We start from the raw sequence: 18,719 nt of genomic DNA on the forward strand, positions 1-18,719 counted from the left end.
ACAAAAGGAGAAATGAGGGCAGAGAGGACTGTCATGACCAAAAGAGACAAATGGCTTTTAAAGTATGGAGGAACTTGTTTGGAGAGGAGGAGGGTAATGTTTGATACTGAGCAATTAGGAACATATTCCTGTTGCATCCCTGCTGTTTCTTTTACTAGAGGCTTCTAATAAAGGCTTCTGTCTTTCCTTATTAAGGACATTGTTAATTACTAGCTCATGATTAAATTAAAATTTTCGTTAATTAAAAGTAGCTTAAATGATGCCTTTCTGTTAACATGATGGATAGCAGCACTGTAAAGTAGAAATGTTGCAAGCTACAAATGTGAGCCACATAGGTAAGTTAAATTTTTTAGTAGCCACATAAAAATATTTCAGAAGAAATAGATGAAATTAATCTTAATATTATGTTTAGCTCAACATATTTGAGCCATCATTTTAACATATAGCCATTGTAAAGTTTGTTGGAAATATTTCACATTTTTTGGGGTATTAAGTATTTGAAATCTGGTATATGTTTTATATTTACAGTACATCTCAATTTAGACTAGTCAGTTTTGATGCTCATTAGCTGCTGGTGGCTAGTGACTACTGTATAAGACATCACAGTCTAGAACATATATGCATGCATTCCTTTATTCAGTAAGCACTTTAGAATAGTTCCACATACCATTCTAAATGCTTGGAGTTTGTGGATGAAGAAGACAGATGGAATCTCTGGTTTCAGGAGTTTATATTTTCTCACAAAGGGACAGATAATTAAATAAATAAAATAACTTTGAATAGGGATAAGTGGGAAGGATGTTATTTATATTGATTGATTTAAGTAATATACATAACATAAAGTGTACAGATCTTAAGTATATATCAGTAGATGAATGTTTATGCAGTATGACTACCACCCAGATCACAAGGCCCCCCTGCCCTTTGGTAAGAAGTTTGAAAGACTTTTACGTGGAAGAAGGGGTGAGTGGGAAGAATGTGTATTATCTTTTCTACTTTTGAGAGACATGGAAAGGAAGAAATATTTTTCTGGACTACTGCACTGTTCAGTTTTGGGAAGAAGGAGTTAAGCTTGGAGCCAAATCTGTCCTTTGTCTTTGAGCCCCCATTTTTTATTTTTATTTTTTTAAGATTTTTATTTTTTGATGTGGACCAATTTTAAAGTTTTTATTGAATTTGTTACAATATTGCTTCTGTTTTATGTTTTGGTTTTTTGGCCAAGAGGCATGTGGGATCTTAGCTCCCAGACCAGGGATCAAACCTGCACGCCCTGCAATTGATGGCGAAGTCCTAACCACTGGACCATCAGGGAAGTCCCTGAGCCCCCATTTTTAATTTTTATTTATTTATTTATTTGTTTGTTTGTTTGCTTATTTATTTATTTATTTATTTTTGTGGTATGTGGGCCTCTCACTGCTGTGGCCTCTCCTGTTGCGGAGCACAGGCTCCGGACGCGCAGGCTCAGCGGCCATGGCTCACAGGCCCAGCCACTCTGCGGCACATGGGATCTTCCTGGACCGGAGCACGAACCCATGTCCCCTGCGTCGGCAGGCGGACTCTCAACCACTGCGCCACCGGGGAAGCCCGCCCCCATTTCTTAGTGGTAACATATTTTTTAAAAGACTCTGCTGCCCCCTACTATCTAAAATGAGCTGAGAAACAGTTCTAGAACTATACTAAGTGAAGAGGTCTATTGTTTTATTTAGGGTTTTAGTAATAACAGAGTTAACCATGGACTTCCCTGGTGGTCCAGTGGTTAAGATTCCGTGCATGCTTCCACTGCAGTGGGTTCAGGTTTGATCCCTGATCAGGGAAGTTCCACATGCTGCGTGAGGTGTGGCCAAAAAAAAAAAAAACAAAAGTTAACCGTGATATTTCATACTCTGAGTGCATTATAAATTCTGCATTGATTCTATGATATTTATTAACTAAATATACATAATATTGGATTATTCACATTAATAATTTTTTTCAAAAGAGTAAAGCAAATTTGTACTCTGATATTTAGAAAGTTTGAATTATTTCTTTTTTAAAATAATTAAGTAATTAATTTATGGCTGCGTTGGGTCTTTGTTGCTGTGCATGGGCTTTCTCTAGTTGTGGCGAGTGGGGTCTACTCTGCGTTGCAGTGTGCAGGCTTCTCATTGCAGTGGCTTCTCTTGTAGTAGAGCACGGGCTCTAGGCGCGTGGGCTTCAGTAGTTGTGGCACACAGGCTTAGTTGCTCCACGGCATGTGGGATCTTCCCAGACCAGGGCTCGAACCCGTGTCCCCTGCATTGGCAGGTGGATTCTTAACCACTGCGCCACCAGGGAAGCCCTCAAATCATTTCTTAAAAAGGTAGTATGGTTTGCATATTTGCATACTCCAACTTTACAAACAGATTAGTAAATGTGGATGTAATGTTTTTCACTTTAGAATCTTTTATAATTCAACTTCCTTCTGGGGGAGTTAATGGCATTTTAAAAATCAGGTATTTGTTACTCTTGTGTTTATGTAGAACTTGAGGGAGTTGGTAGGTTTAATAGATAATTCTATATAAATCTTATTAAAATTAGGTTTTCTTAGTGTTTTAAAATGATATTAAGAAGAGAATATAAATTGTAGGCCACATGCTTTATGTGTGAATGATGATTATCGTTTTATCTTTGCAGATTTTGAAAGATATAGCCAACCGATACCATATGATGAGAGGTTCCAAAATACATTTTGTGCCAGGCTGGGATTGTCATGGCTTACCCATTGAAATAAAAGTATTATCAGAACTTGGTGGAAAAGCTCAGAATCTTTCAGCTATGGAAATTAGAGAGAAAGGTAAATAATCTCTATTTCTGTTTTAAAATGGTATTTGTAAACACTGCTTCCTTGGAAAAGTCAGGGCTTTATCAAAGACACCTGTTGTGTTTTGGTTTTTGCTATTGTTTTTCGCTTATAATGACATCTGTTGGAAACCACTTTGTGTCAAAGAAAATTAAGATTTTGTGTAATTGACTTTTATGAGAACTTATGTTCAGAAATGAAGGAAAGATTTGTGAACACATCCAAGTACATTTTTCAGTTCTTTAGTCTTCACATTTTGTTGAAATTATGATTTTGGTCAATGTTTTTATTTACTTTCTTGGCTAGGACTTGACCTATTTTAGGTGCTAAACCAAAAGTAAATTTTAAATTAAAAATTGTTTTGAAAGATCTCTTTTTTTGATCCTTTCCTTCCATAGAATGTGTCAGGGAGGACTCTTCTATCCTTTTTCTTTTTTTTTTAATTAATTAATTTTTTTGGCTGCATTGGGTCTTCGTTGCTACACACAGGCTTTCGCTAGTTGCGACGAGCCAGGCCTTCTCTTCGTTGTGCGCGGTTTTCTCATTGCGGTGGCTTCTCTTGTTGTGGAGCACGGGCTCTAGGTGCACAGGCTTCAGTAGTTGTGACACAGGGGTCAGTAGTTGTGGCTCATGGGCTCTAGAGCGCAGGCTCAGTGGTTGTGGCGCACGGGCTTAGTTGCTCTGCGGCATGTGGGGTCTTCCTGGACTAGGGATCGAACCCGTGTCCCCTGCATTGGCAGACGGATTCTTAACCACTATGCCACGAGGGAAGTCCCCCTTCTGTTCTTATATGTTAAACTGTTTTTGTTTTTTTTTTAAGGGCTCCTCAGTGTTTATTTATTTATTTACTTTTGGCTGCTTTGGGTCTTTACTGCTGTGTGCGGGCTTTCTCTAGTTGCGATGAGCGGGGGCTACTCTTTGTTGTGGTGCATGGGTTTCTTATTGTGGCAGCTTCTCTTGTTGCAGGCCACGGGCTCTAGGCACATGGGCTTCAGTAGTTGTGGCTCTCGGGCTCAGTAGTTGTGTCTTATGGGCTCTAGAGCACAGGCTCAGTAGTTGTGGCACACAGGCTTAGTTGCTCCATGGCATGTAGGATCTTCCTGGAACAGGGCTCGAACCTGTGTCCCCTGCATTGGCAGGGGGATTCTTAACCACTGTGCCACCAGGGAAGTCCCTAAACTATTTTATAATTGGATATGATTGTGAAGATTTCATACTTCCTTATGAAAGAGTATTATTGGTTGTACTGGTTAATTTTGTTTGTGTGTATATATAATGAAATAAGAATTGTTCTCTGACCTTTTCTTAAACTGAGAAATATGAAGAATAACTTTTCCAGTTTATTTTTTCTAAAAGTAAGGCCATTTTATGATCTCTCAATAATAGAGGAGATGGTAACAAAATTTTAACTTTTGAAATTTTAGTTAATTTTAGAATTTGTTGTAGGTATCTTCTGAACACTTTAACTTTCAGATAATTTTCCTATTAAAAATTTTTATAGTCTAAATTGTGTACAGTACGTGCATTTAGAGAGATACATGCTAAACCACGTTTAAGAATTTGAATTAATTTGTTTTCAAAAGCTTTTTGTTTCTTTATTGTTTTTAGCTAGATCATTCGCTAAGGCAGCAATTGAGAAACAGAAATCGGCATTTATTCGTTGGGGAATAATGGCAGATTGGAATAATTGCTACTATACATTTGATGGAAGATATGAAGCCAGACAGTTGAGAATTTTCTATGAAATGTATGATAAGGTAATAAAAGTTTTTTTTTTCTTTGAGTATGTTAAAATATGTGTTACAGAATTCCAGCTTTCATTTTTCTTTGTCTTTTATAGGGCTTGATTTATCGATCTTATAAACCTGTGTTTTGGTCTCCCTCATCAAGGTATTTATGTCTTTTTGGTATTCAAGGGGAGAATTTTGTGAGGGTTCCAAATATTTATGTTTAATATTTTTAAACCTTAGGACTGCATTGGCTGAAGCAGAACTTGAATATAATCCAGAGCATGTCAGTTGCTCAGTATATGTAAAATTTCCTCTCTTGAAACCTTCTCCTAAGTTGGCATCTCTTATAGGTAAGATTTATCTGTTGCTTGAGTTTATTAAAGTTATGGAATTATAACATTTGATTTGCTAGCATATTTGAAATTTTATTTTCACAGATGGTTCATCTCCTGTTAGTTTCTTAGTCTGGACCACCCAGCCTTGGACAATTCCAGCCAATCAGGCTGTTTGTTATATGCCAGAATCAAAGTAGGTATATTATTGCAATTTTTGTTTTATTCACAAATAGGATCAATTCTATTTTTAGCATTATTTTGATCTTACTTAATCCTTATTATCCTTTTAAAATTAGTGAATTATAACTTAGTTCATATAGATTTTATTAAGCTTTAGTTCATATAGGTTAAAGATTATAGGGCTTCCTTGGTGGCGCAGTGGTTGAGAGTCCGCCTGCCGTTGCAGGGGACATGGGTTCGTGCCCTGGTCCAGGAAGATCCCACATGCCGCGGAGCGGCTAGGCCCGTGAGCCATGGCTGCTGAGCCTGTGCGTCCGGAGCCTGTGCTCCGCAACGGGAGAGGCCACAACAACGAGAGGCCTGCGTACCACAAAAAAAAAAAAAAAAAAAAAAAAAAAAAAGATTATAAGTTTCAGTTCATATAGATTTTATTAAGCTTTAGAGGATTCTACTTAAGACCTTATTTCTACCTTTTTTGGAAAAGAAAACAGAAATGTAAGGAATGAAGTCCCTTGAAAATAGTACTTTTTTGATCTTAAAGTTAGTTTTTCTAAAATAATGTAAAACATTTAAAATGTTATCTGTGGTTTTTCTTTTTTCATTATTAGTAATTTACTCCTAAAATTTTATTTTAGATATGCTGTCGTGAAGTGTTCCAAATCTGGAGACTTCTACGTTTTAGCTGCAGATAAAGTAACATCTGTTGCTTCTACTTTGGAAACAACATTTGAGGTTATTTCAACATTTTCTGGTAAGGATTTACAGGTATTCTGACCATCAAAGTCATCAAAATATTGGGTTGATCTTAGTTTAGTACCTTGCTGAAGATTTCTTATTGTGAATCAAAACAGATATGGCCTCTACCTTTCTAGAATATATTTTACATTAATTAAACTGAAGGAGAATATGCATTGAACATGATAGGAGTATAGAAAATGTGAACATTGACAAAGGCACAATAGATTAAAAAAACATTTTTGGCAAATATCCAGTGGAAAATTAGACAGATGCCCTTTGTACAACATATAATGTACAAATTTCCCTCTAAAATTTTATTCAAAATTAAATTATTGAAAATTACTTTTATCTGATTTGATGAAGGGAGCAAGGAAGGAAATAAATACATTTATTTTGGGGTATATGATTTTAATAAGGAAGTTGAATAAATTCTGAAAGTTATTTCCAAGATAGCATTTCTATCAAAAGGATCCTTAGTAAGCTATAATTTGGGACTTCTGAAGTAGTGGCTGATTTTGAAATACAACTATGGATGAAAGAATGCTCAACATCATTAATCATTAGAGAAATGCAAATCAAAACTACAATGAGATATCATCTCATACCAGTCAGAATGGCCATCATCAAAAAAAATCTATAAACAATAAATGTTGGAGAGGGTGTGGAGAAAAGGGAACCCTCTTGCACTGTTGGTGGGGATGTAAATTGATACAGCCACTATGGAGAACAGTATGGAGGTTCCTTAAAAATCTACAAAATAGAACTACTATACGACCCAGCAATCCCACTACTGGGCATATACCCTGAGAAAACCATAATTCAAAAAGAGTCATGTACCAAAATGTTCATTGCAGCTCTATGTACAATAGCCAGGACATGGAAGCAACCTAAGTGTACATCAGCAGATGAATGGATAAAGAAGATGTGGCACATATATACAATGGAATATTACTCAGCCATAAAAAGAAACGAAATTGAGCTATTTGTAATGAGATGGATGGACCTAGAGTCTGTCATACAGAGTGAAGCAAGTCAGAAAGAGAAAAACAAATACCATATGCTAACACATATATATGGAGTCTCAGGGGAAAAAAAAAGGTCCTGAAGAACCTAGGGGCAAGACGGGAATAAAGACACAGACCTACTAGAGAATGGACTTGAGGATATGGGGAGGGGGAAGGGTAAGCTGTGACAAAGTGAGAGAGTGGCATGGACATATATACACTACCAGACGTAAAATAGATAGCTAGTGGGAAGCAGCCGCATAGCACAGGGAGATCAGCTCCGTGCTTTGTGACCACCTAGAGGGGTGGGGTAGGGAGGGTGGGAGGGAGGGAGACGCAAGAGGGAGGAGATATGAGAACATATGTATATGTATAACTGTTTCACTTTGTTATAAAGCAGAAACTAACATACCATTGTAAAGCAATTATACTCCAATAAAGATGTTAAAAAATATATAACTGGAAATCTAGGGAAGTTTAAAATTACCTTTGATCCTTAGGGATGATATATCTTTGAGTTTCTTACAAAAGAAAAAAAAAATCACAAGAGTAGATACTCAAAAATGGAAAGATTGTCTAGCAAAGTAAGGAAGGCCTCAAAATGCACTGCTTTAGATATAAACCAGTTAGAGGTTTAAACAAACTTAACAAAAATCAAAAGGTTTTTAATGCCAAAGGCATGAAAGAAGCTCCAGAATGTTTAATATTTAATACCCTTTGGACCTTGTTGGTGCATTAGGTAACTTAGAGGCTCCAGTATATTCTTTACTCCATACACCTCTCTCACTTCTTTTTAAAAAAATTGATATGTAATTGATATATAACATTATATTAGTTTCAGGCATTCAAAATAATGATTCAATATTTGTATATATTGTGAAATGATCACCATAAGTCTAGTTAACATCCATCGTCACACATAGTTGCAAATTTTTTTTGTTGTGATGAGCACTTTTAAGATCTAATCCCTTAGTAACTTTCAAATATACAGCACAGTATTATTAACCACAGTCCACCTCTTTTTTAAGTGCAAAAGGTATTAATAGACTTCCTTGACATGTTAGATGTTGTTACAGAAGTTGAGTGGCTTCTCAAAGGGTTTTTGAAAGTATTAAGGTTAAATTTAAAGGTCATTTTTCTAGACTGCATTATTGTTTCAAATTATTACTTTGTGAAAAATTAATTATTGCCATTTTTAGCCACCATGTTTCAGAGGAATATATATACTTCTCATTCGTGGCCTATATTTTCTTGTTTTCTGATTTGTAAATTGGGGATAATGTTAGCTGCTTTGTAGTATTATGAAGATGAGGTAAGAATTTATGTTGAGTCTAGTACATGTGGGTGCCCAGTAACTGTCAGGTATTATTTATCATCTCTTACCTTTTTAGGGTAACATGAAAAGCTACGAGTTCCCGCAGAGATAGTATTAGAACGTACTAGTCATTGACGTGTTGATCTAGAATTCTTTGTCCTCTATTCTAAAAGGTACATAACTGCACATAAATTAGAGAAGTTATTTTGGATTCATTTGATTATCTATTTTTTATAATAATTGCTAATATTTTAAAGCATCTACAGTGTGGCAGGTATTGTGATAAGTACCCAAAATGCTTAATGTGCATTAACCCAGTTTATGTTCACAGCAGACCTCTGAGGTAGGAACCGTAATTGTTCACATTTTATAGATTCCTGAAGGTCACAGAACAAATAAAAGGGAAAGCCAGAATTTGAGCCCAGTCTTATCCCAGATTCTGCTGTTTTCAGCTGATGTCTATTGCTAATCTTAAAGAGGTAGAAGAATTGCTATATAAAATAATTCTTTTTTTTTTTTTTTTTTGCTGTATGGGGGCCTCTCACTGTTGTGGCCTCTCCCGCTGTGGAGCACAGGCTCCGGACGCGCAGGCTTAGTGGCCATGGGCTCACGGGCCCAGCCGCTCTGCGGCATGTGGGATCTTCCCGGCCCGGGGCACGAACCCGTGTCCCCTGCATCGGCAGGCAGACTCTCAACCACTGCGCCACCAGGGAAACCCTAAAATAATTCTTAATTGTGGCTTTCTTTCCGCACAGGTGTTGACTTGGAAAATGGTACTTGTGCTCATCCTTTCATTTCTGAGAGGGTGTCTCCTCTTTTACCTGCCAGTCATGTGACCATGACAAAAGGAACAGGGTTGGTTCACACAGCCCCAGCTCATGGTATGGAAGATTACAGTGTAGCTTCTCAACACAACTTGTCCATGGTACTGCTCCTCTTTTTTCCTTTTAAATTATTGCTTTTGAAGAATTAAAGCAATAAACCCTAACTAATGTCTTTACTTTTGATAATAAACAATAATTTTTGTCATCGTAGTTAAGTTGTGAAATGCTTCTGTGCAATAAGCCTCCAAAGCCTTATTAACTCATACTAATTGAGAACGATTTCCCAGAATTAGCACAAAATTGTCACAGAGTTAGAATTGAAGAATGCATAGTAAATGGGGGCATTTTTTTTTTCCAAGTATTAAGTCACATAGACAAATTACTTTCAATCCCTGAAAAATGGCAAGTGGGTTTTACTAAATAGTTGAAAAGAGCCGGTTTTTAAATTTTTTTCAGACTAAACAGTCTTCTCTAAATTTATTTTACACACGTCAGTTACTTAGCAAGTTTTTCTATTTAGCTAAAGGCAAGTCTCAAAGTCGTCACAATGTATGTACACTGCCATAGATCTGTAAATTGAGGTTTTTAGTATATTTTGTTACTTTTTGTAATTAAACTTTAGGTGTATGTTTTAATAATACATTTTGCCTTTGGTGATTTAAATGTGTAATTCACAAATTCTGATTGACTGAATAAGTAGTATCCAAATTTTCAGTGTAGTGAAAGACTAGACTGTAATGAGATGTTTTATATAGTATACTGCTTTGCTAGATATTGTCATAAGATGAAATGTCTTGATACTTTATTTTAATTGTTCAAAATGACTCTTTTTAGGATTGTTTAGTGAATGAAGATGGAGTCTTCACAGATGCTGCAGGTCCTGAACTGCAAAACAAAGCTGTTCTTGAAGAGGGAACAGATGCGGGTGAGTACTGTTTATGTTGGTATCATAAATATGTATTTTCTGAAAAGCAGCCAGAAGTAACCTTTGCTGACAATTCTCTCATTTTGTACTTTCAACAAAAAGCTAAAATTATATTTTATTTATATTTTATTTTGCCACATGGTTTAAAATGGAGTTTGGCACTTTTTCATCTTTTGCTTTGAAGTTGCTCTACTTGTTTAAGCAAATCAAGGCAGTCAACAGAGAGTGATGTTATTTTAGGACTATAAAGATAGTCATCAGCAGTGTTAGTTTTGTGGAAGGATGAAATCAACCTTGGGACTAGATGCTGACTGTGAATCAGACACTCGCACTCCGTTTGTAACCCTTATATCACTGATACATATAGGATAGTTGATGTATCAACAATTTTAGGGGTCCTCCAGTCTTGAGTTTTCTTTCTGCCTTTCTATAAATATGGATCCAAGGACCAGGTACTATGAAAACCTTTCTTTGCCCACACTAAGACTAAGGCTAATTAGATCTGGTATATTAATTTTCTAGGGCTCCTGTCACAAATTACCATAAATTTGGTGGCTTAAAACAACAGAAACTTATTCTCTCACAGTTCTGGAGGCAAGAAGTCTGAAATCAAAGGTGTTGGCCAGGCTCTGCTCCCTCTGAAAGCTCTATGGAAAAATTCATGTTTGCCTCTTCCTGGCTTCTGGTGGCTCCTGGTAATCCTTGGCATTCTTTGGTTTATAGCTGTATCACTCCAGTCTGCCTCTATTATAACATGTTCTTCTTTGCTCTGTGTGTCTCTGTGTGTCCTTTCTTCTTAGAAGGACACCAGGCATTGGAATTAGGGCCCACTCTAATCCAGTGTGACCTCATCTTAATTGCAGATTACATCTACAAAGACCCTATTTCCAAATAAGGTCACATTCACAAGTATTAGGGGCCAGGACTTGAACCTATCTTTTGGGGGGACAGAATTCAACTCAGTATACCTGGTTTCTTCTGGATTACCTGGAGACCATTTTAAGATTCATAGTATGAAAGATTGTGACTCTGAATTTGAGATGTAGAATTCTAGATGTATTCTGTCATCTTTGAAAAGAAGAGCCATGGGAATGGCATAATTTGGAGTCTGATTAAGGTTTTACAGTGTCTGCTTTTATTGCCTGGAGATTCCCAGATTATGCCTTTGCTACCTGGTAGATGGCTACTCTTACTGTCACCTGTTGGCCCAGATTTAGTACTCCCTGGGAGTTTAGAGAGTTATTAGGATTTTCATAGTGCTTTTTAATTGTGTCTAATGTAAATTGTTATTAATTGTTTTTTAAGTTATAAAGATGCTTCAGGCTGCAAAGAATTTGTTGAAAAAGGAAAAATTGGTACACAGCTATCCCTATGACTGGAGGACTAAGAAACCAGTAGTTATTCGTGCCAGCAAGCAGTGGTTTGTAAATATCACGGATATTAAGACTACAGCCAAGGTATAAAAGGCATCCTACTGTAAGGGCTGGGTTTATCATTCCCTCAGTATGAAAGGTTTACCTGTGAGGTTGGGGTAGGGTTTTGGGAGTAGAAGGGATTAATGCTATTATTATTTGGTTTCATAAACTTGTAGAATTTTAGATCTGGAAGGACCTTGGGTTTCCATCCCTTCATTATACATGCTTAAAGAGTTTAAGTTGCTCTAATTTCCTGCCCAGTGTAGTGAAAATAGCATAGAATTAGGACTTCAGTTCAGCAAATTGTTTAACCTCTCAGAACCTCAGTTTCCTCATCTGTATAAAAGTGATAATAATGCCTACCTCACAAGATAAGTGAATAAAAGTTCCCAGAACAGTGTCTGGCACATAGTGGGCATTCAGCAAAACTCTTTTAAAACTCTTTGCTTCCTTAAAATTGAAATTGCAGTTCATTTGAAAAGCTATTTCTTTTGAGTTAACAAATATTTTATAACTGGCATTTTAAATATTAATATATATTTGAGCTCTTTCATTCAATACGTTTATGTATCTGTGTGTGTGTATATCTCATGAACAACTTGATTCTATTAAATGAAAGAACTCAAATATATATTTGGTAACCAGGCTGAGTATACAGATATTTTGCTTTACAGCTTGCATGTAACGTTGCTAATATTAGTTGGTTCATTTGTTGACATGGCAATTTGGGGTCCATGCCAAAGCTATGCAAGCAATTTATGCTTTCTACATTCATGTAGAGTGGATAACTGTGCTATGGACCGTTTCTTTGTTTTCTTCTGTTTTTTACATTTCTGTGAAGGCTGTTTTTCTTACCTATAAATGTTACAATTTGTAACTTTCAGCTCTGCACGGATTTTTGTTGCAGAACATCTGAGTCTGATGCTGATGCAATACGCTGAAGCCATATTTTTTTTTAACTTCTTTATAGAAAATTTTCAGTTGTTCCTCGCAGAAATAGAGAGAATAATGTACTGCCATGTTTCCATCACCCAACTTCAACAATAATCACCTTTTTGCCAATTTTATTTTTATCTGCATCCCTACCCATTATCTACACTTCCTACCCATTGGATTATTTTAAAGCAACTTAAAAGGCATTATGTTTTCCATAAATATTTCATCATGTATATCTGACATTTAAAATTAAAACATAATTTTAATGCCATTTTTACCACCTTAAAAAAATAATAGTTATTCCTTAACAAAATCAAATATCAAGTCAGTATCACGTTTCAATTTTTAATCAAAATAAATTGCGAATGTTGCCTTTCTACCAGTGGGTGGTGCTACAAAGGGCTTTGGGGGAGGGGATTTCTGGTGGTTCAGGTAAGCGAGGAAACTGTTTAAACATGCTCTAAAAATGTAAAAATGCTTTTATCGATGGGTAGAGAGACTTTCTTTGAGACTTTTTAAAATGAAGTTATATTTTCACTTACGGATATTTTTAAACATTTTTGCTATACAATTCTTTTCTTGGTAATTAACGAATGAAAGCAAATGCTAGTAGTTTACAACTTTTGGAGGCGGAAGGTGGAGGGAAGGAGAGTTCTTGAGAGACAGCCAGTAAATAGGAAGTAACTTATTTTGAGAAAGTGTTTTCTATGTTGTAAACCATACTATGTAAAATTAGGTTACATTGCAGTCCTTGTTTGTCCACCTAAGATAGTAGCTTATTTCTTAAGCATTTAAAGAAGAATTATTGAAATCAAGTTTGAATTGATTTTAACTGTAGTTTAATAAAGTATAATACTTCTACTAAACCTGTTATTACCAGCTTTGATCTAGGGTGCTTGGAAATTAGTATAAAATTTCTTGTCACATCCTCCAAAGGTGAAGTCTGCTCTGGATGTTATTTATTAGATCATTTGTGGTCCTATTTTAACATTGTCTCATTTGCTCTGAAATCTATGGTGTTTTTAGATTAGTTTCTTTTTGGTGGGGGAAGGGGGCATGTAAATGACTATAAACCTCTAAAATAAAGAACTGTATTAGGGTAAATAATGGCAGTTCTAGAAAATTTGTTCTGCTTTCTCTCACTGAACTTGATTTGTGAATCAATTGCAGGAATTGTTAAAAAAAGTGAAATTTATTCCTGGATCAGCACTGAATGCCATGGTTGAAATGATGGACAGGCGGCCATATTGGTGTATATCAAGGCAAAGAGTTTGGGGTGTTCCAATTCCTGTGTTTCATCATAAGACAAAAGATGAATTCTTGATCAACAGGTAGAACTCTTTCTAAAATTTTCAACATTTTAAAGTGAGTTGTATTTTCTTCAAAAATGGAAAAATAGTGGACTATTGAAAACTCTTGATATATGTTAAATAAAATATTCTAAAATAGCTATCTTTTTTGAGGGGAGTAAAATATAAATTTCAGAAAGATCCTTTCAGATGGATGAAATTTTAACAAACACTGGATTATTTTTTCAGTATCGATACGTAGAAGCAAAGACCGTGAATATTTTCCTATGAGAATTCATTATCCCTGACTGTGCCCTGTGCTGGGATAAGGTGTCAGGAGCCCAGAGATAAGCAGTGTTGAGTGGTGGAGCCCAGTATGTGATTTTTCTTCAGGAATTAGTGTCAGTCTTTCACTCCGAGTCTACGCTCCCTCTCAGTAGAAATGGCATTAGGTAATTGTATAGGTAATTTAAGAAACTATAATATAATTGAATGCACATAACTAACTCTAGTGATGATTACATTCCTAGTTATTTTTTTTCCTTAATTTTTTTTTTTTAATTTGGAAAGATAATACATGAACCTAGTGAACAATTCAGAGTAGAAAAGCTTATACAGTAAAAAGAAGATTGTTTTCCCTAATCATATACTAGACCCTTTTTTGAGGCAGTAAACAAGACTGACATGGTCCCTGCTCTTGATGAGGTGATAATCTAGCTAGTTTATCTTCTAGTAAATTAAGGTGGCTCTCAGTATTGTTGCTGTTATTAACAGATGTGGAAAGGGGAATATTAATCATTTCTTTTGCGAATACATCCTGGGTTATCATTTTTTTTGGAGTAATTTTGTTTTGGACATTTTACTAAGTTATTCTAGACCATGAGCAAAGAGTTTGACTGTGTTTTGGTAAGTATTTTCACATTTCATCAGTTGAGTAATGGAGAATTTAAGTAATGGAGAGATGACAGAGTTGAATGTCCTACCTTGGGGTTCATCATCATTTTTGTAAAAAGGTTCTGCTTTTCATTGTCAACATTATTAGTATTTCTTTAGGTGGTACTTTTGTGAATATATGCATTTTAGGTTTTTTTTAAATTGTTGACTACACTGTTGGTTTTTTTTTTTTAAATTACCTTTAGCCAGTATTAGTTAGTTCTTAGTATCCTTGGTGTGAAGGTTCCTTTTCACTTTGAAATGTTCCTTGTATCACTGCTTCACCTTATGGCTGACACCTTATGGCAACATGGTTCAGAGGGAAGAACTAAAGGCTCTGCCTTGAACAAATATTGAACCCTAAAACAGCTCATTTGCTTCAGTTATAAAGGATATGGCATTTGAGTAGGGCCTGGAGGATTAGGTGGCAAATGGGGGAAGGTAGTGGGATTAGGAGCTGAGGACCCAGAGTGGGGAAAACATAGCATGTTTACAGGAACCATAATGGGGCTGCAGGTTGTGTGAGGGGAACAGAAAGATAAACACTTAAGAAAGATTGATTGGGGCAAATTGAAGTGAGTCTTAAATACCAGGCTAAGGAATTTAAACTTTTAAGTAGGCATGAAGAGTCACGGTATGTTTTAGGAAAAGAAACTAGAGGTTAGAGACCAGGAAGTGATTTTAAGGCTATTGCAATATTATTACAACTTGGAGCTAAGACTGTTTGGCCTAAATATTGTTGCATATGTTGTTCTTAAAATTTAGAGCTTGATCACATAAAAACTAATATCTTATTTCCCCTACTAAGAATTAAAGTTGAGATAAGTTTACACAAGAATTGCTTAAAATTCCACACTGGAGAGTTTTCTTTTAAGGAAACCTTTATAAGACGCTGCCATTGTTCCTCATTCTTTTCCATATTTAGAGAGCAGGATTTTTAGGGTGTTTCCTTGAAGTGATTCAAGTGGACCAATGTACGTATTAGTAAGTAGAGCAAGCTGGTTTATTTGACCATTATTTAATCACTACAATAAAATGGTACATAGATCGATTGGTCAGTGACCTAGGTGAAATAAATGTGAGCTTTGTCAGAGAAACAGAAGCAGATTTTCTTTAGGTATCATTTATGTTTTATTTACAGTCAATACATTTACATGGTATGTAACAGATTCTTTTCTGTGCATCTGCCGTTGTGTTGCTTGCATGGTGTAGTTGATTTCTGATGCTGAAGTCGCAGAGATATACAGAATATTGGCCTACAGAAATGACAGACAAACAACCATACTGTCTGTCAATTCATAGGTCATTTTCCTGTACACCATTTCTGAATAATGACTCTAATCCTCTTCCATTTTTGGTCCTTTAAGTGACATAACAGTTAATTTTTAAAAATGGATGTTAATTCTTTGTCAGTTTTTAAAGACGGCATGAAAGGCTGTCTTTTTTTTCCTCCTTAATCAAATGAGACTCAAGTGACCATAATTTTTTTTGTCTTTCTTGAATACGCCTCTACATTGAAGTGAGTTGGTAGCCATCAAAAGTAACAGCATCTCCACTGGAAATTGGTGCACAGTCCACATGGAGTTGCTGTTACAGTTGATGACCCCATTAAGCAGATCAGAAGTTTCCTTTTTTTTTTTTTTCCGCGTACGCTGGCCTCTCACTGTTGTGGCCTCTCCCGTTGCGGAGCACAGGCTCTGGACGCGCAGGCTCAGCGGCCATGACTCACGGACCCAGCCGCTCTGCGGCATGTGGGATCTTCCTGGACCGGGCCGCAAACCTGTGTCCCCTGCATCGACAGGCGGACTCTCAACCACTGCGCCACCAGGGAAGCCCCTTTCTGCTTTTCTTGATGAAAGTCTATAAATTCTCTCTTAAGGATACTAGTTTCACAGAAGAAAATCTTGATTTATTCATGTTCTGAATAAGCTGAGAGATGGGTAGATTTGAAACTCTGATGTTTAATTTTTATTTGAATTAATGTTCTCATTTGCACTTTGTATTTTCTCAAGAAATAATTCCATTTTTGACTTTAACATCATTGATCATTTTTCTTAATCTGTAATATAATGCCTTTATAATTTAGGTGGAAATCTATTACTAATTAATAAAACAAATACTTTTTAGCATAAAAAAGATAAAATGTAGAAACATTTGCCACCTAGGAAGGAAAAGAGGTTGTTAGTTAAATTGCTTTCATTTCAGACCATTTAATCAATTTAAGAGTATTAATGCAATAGTTAACATGCATTTAGGAAACTTAGCCCCCAAATTCTGGAAATTGTGAGAAATTCACTAGAAGCAGGCAAGGATTTTCAAGTTTGGGTGTTAGCTTTAGCTACCTCAAATTTTTGCTTATGTTAATAATAATGACTTTTTGGTGAAAAAGTTTGATAATGTTCATCAAATAAAAATTTCTCCAAAATTGTTTCCTGTCATCTTCAAAACATAAGTATAGAAATAAATTAAAAATAGAGCTCCCCCACATTTCATTGTGTTCTAGAATTAAACTTAGTAAATAAATATGAAAGATTTAGCCTCTTACCTCATTCTTATTCCAGTAACTTCCAGAAGAAAAGAATATTATAGTCCTTAATATTTTGGCTTTTATAAAGACGAAATACAGGAAAATGAAACGACAGCAACAGTTTGTTCATTACGTAGCAATCTTAATGCTGTTTAATTTCTGGTAACACGTTAAATAAGCTTCAGCCCAGTTGATAGCAAAGTTTAGAATGATTGGTTGGTGTTATAGTGGCTGGTACTACCTAGCGGATTTTCATGGATTGAAACCTAAGAAGGACACATAATGCGTGTGTTTAGATAAGGCCGTTGCGTAAAGTACAAAGTTTTATGATGGACTTACTGCTTTATGAAATACAGCATTAAGATGGAAGCATAGAGATTATGTAGTGATAAGTGGTTTCACCCACTTTTATCAACAGTAATTTATACCATCTTTAGGTTATAAGTTAACTGTGTGTTTGTGTTAAGTATAGGGTATAATTAACAAAGGGGGGAATTCTTACATTTCAAAAGACAAATTTTGACTACTTGTGTGTTTTGGAAGAATATTTAATATCACTAGAAATGCCCATAAAATTGTCTTAAAACTTTTTAAATCACCATCTCAGTTTTGTAATAAAAAATTACACTTCTAAGTATTTATCCGAAGGAAACAAAAGGACTAACATCTCTTGTACAAAGATATATGTGTGTGTGTGTGTGTGTGTGTATATATATATATATATATATATATCTGTAAGGATGTCTAATACAGTTGTTTATAAAGAAACGTAATTATATGAAAAAGAAGAAATAATTAAAGTCAATTCTGGAAGAATGAATAGGTAGCCATTAAAAATGGTAGCTTAGCTCTTAATGGTTGTGTATGAAAATCAAATAAATGTAGCCCATCCTGACATTTGGCTGTTTCTAAATTTTTGCTAGTGCTATAATGAGTATCTTTTGAGCACTTGTGCAGCATTTACTTGTATATTTTATCGAAATTATCTTTTCAGATTTTGTTTGAATGTTAAATTTATCTTTATTTTGCAATCTACTATAGTTACCTCAAGTTTGGAGGTTATATGTGTTTTTTTATTGCAAATTTTGTTTTTAAAACTCTGCCACAATATTTTTAGGAGCATTCAGACCACCAGAGTACAAGTCAGAAGAAAGTTTTCGCTTAGTGATACCAATTCCGTGCACTTAAATTTTGATTTGTTTGGATTGTGAGAATGTTTTTGTCTTTGAAATCTGCATTCTTATTTGTCATAAATTTTATTCAGTTTTTATAGTCTGAGTTGTCTTTATTTTCCTGTTTTTAAAAACTTAAGTAGTATAGTTGTCTAAGATCTCAAAATAGAATTAAGTTACAGAAGATAATGCCCATTAAAGTATATTTAGTACATCATATTTTTATATTTCACAATAAAAAGAAAGGAAGCAAGTCTTGCTCTAAATATTAGTAGGAATTGGTCTATTAATGAAGCAGAGCTGCTTCTCTCCCCTCTTTAAAATGTTTCATATTTCTTTTTGATACACTGGAAAAAACATTTTTGGGGGGTCCAAATTCATCTGTATATGTCAGAAGGGACACAAATATAATGAGTCATATTTTTAGTAGTATGTAGTTTTATTTATGACAGCCTTTTTGAAACTAGATTTTTAAAAGCTACTACAGGATTATTTTCATTGGTGCAGTTAACATTGTATGGTTATGCCATTTTTAGTAAGTATTATTTAGGTAAACTAAAAAAAACAAAACCAAACTT

General features: G+C 35.3%; 1 protein-coding gene across 2 annotated transcripts in view; it reads left to right on the top strand.

Annotated features, from left to right (window-relative positions):
• IARS2 (isoleucyl-tRNA synthetase 2, mitochondrial) overlaps nucleotides 1-18,719 on the top strand; it is a 68,527-nt gene that overhangs the window by 25,011 nt on the left and 24,797 nt on the right. For both annotated transcript variants that reach the window (XM_030868339.2, XM_030868340.2), the window contains 10 exons: nucleotides 2,653-2,812; nucleotides 4,427-4,575; nucleotides 4,659-4,708; nucleotides 4,789-4,898; nucleotides 4,986-5,076; nucleotides 5,699-5,814; nucleotides 8,876-9,045; nucleotides 9,779-9,869; nucleotides 11,175-11,326; nucleotides 13,391-13,551. In XM_030868339.2, the coding sequence (XP_030724199.1) occupies nucleotides 2,653-2,812; nucleotides 4,427-4,575; nucleotides 4,659-4,708; nucleotides 4,789-4,898; nucleotides 4,986-5,076; nucleotides 5,699-5,814; nucleotides 8,876-9,045; nucleotides 9,779-9,869; nucleotides 11,175-11,326; nucleotides 13,391-13,551 (1,250 nt within the window). The remainder of the gene's footprint in view (nucleotides 1-2,652; nucleotides 2,813-4,426; nucleotides 4,576-4,658; nucleotides 4,709-4,788; nucleotides 4,899-4,985; nucleotides 5,077-5,698; nucleotides 5,815-8,875; nucleotides 9,046-9,778; nucleotides 9,870-11,174; nucleotides 11,327-13,390; nucleotides 13,552-18,719) is intronic.

This window comes from Globicephala melas, chromosome 1, assembly GCF_963455315.2.
Source record: "Globicephala melas chromosome 1, mGloMel1.2, whole genome shotgun sequence".
NCBI lineage: Eukaryota > Metazoa > Chordata > Mammalia > Artiodactyla > Delphinidae > Globicephala > Globicephala melas.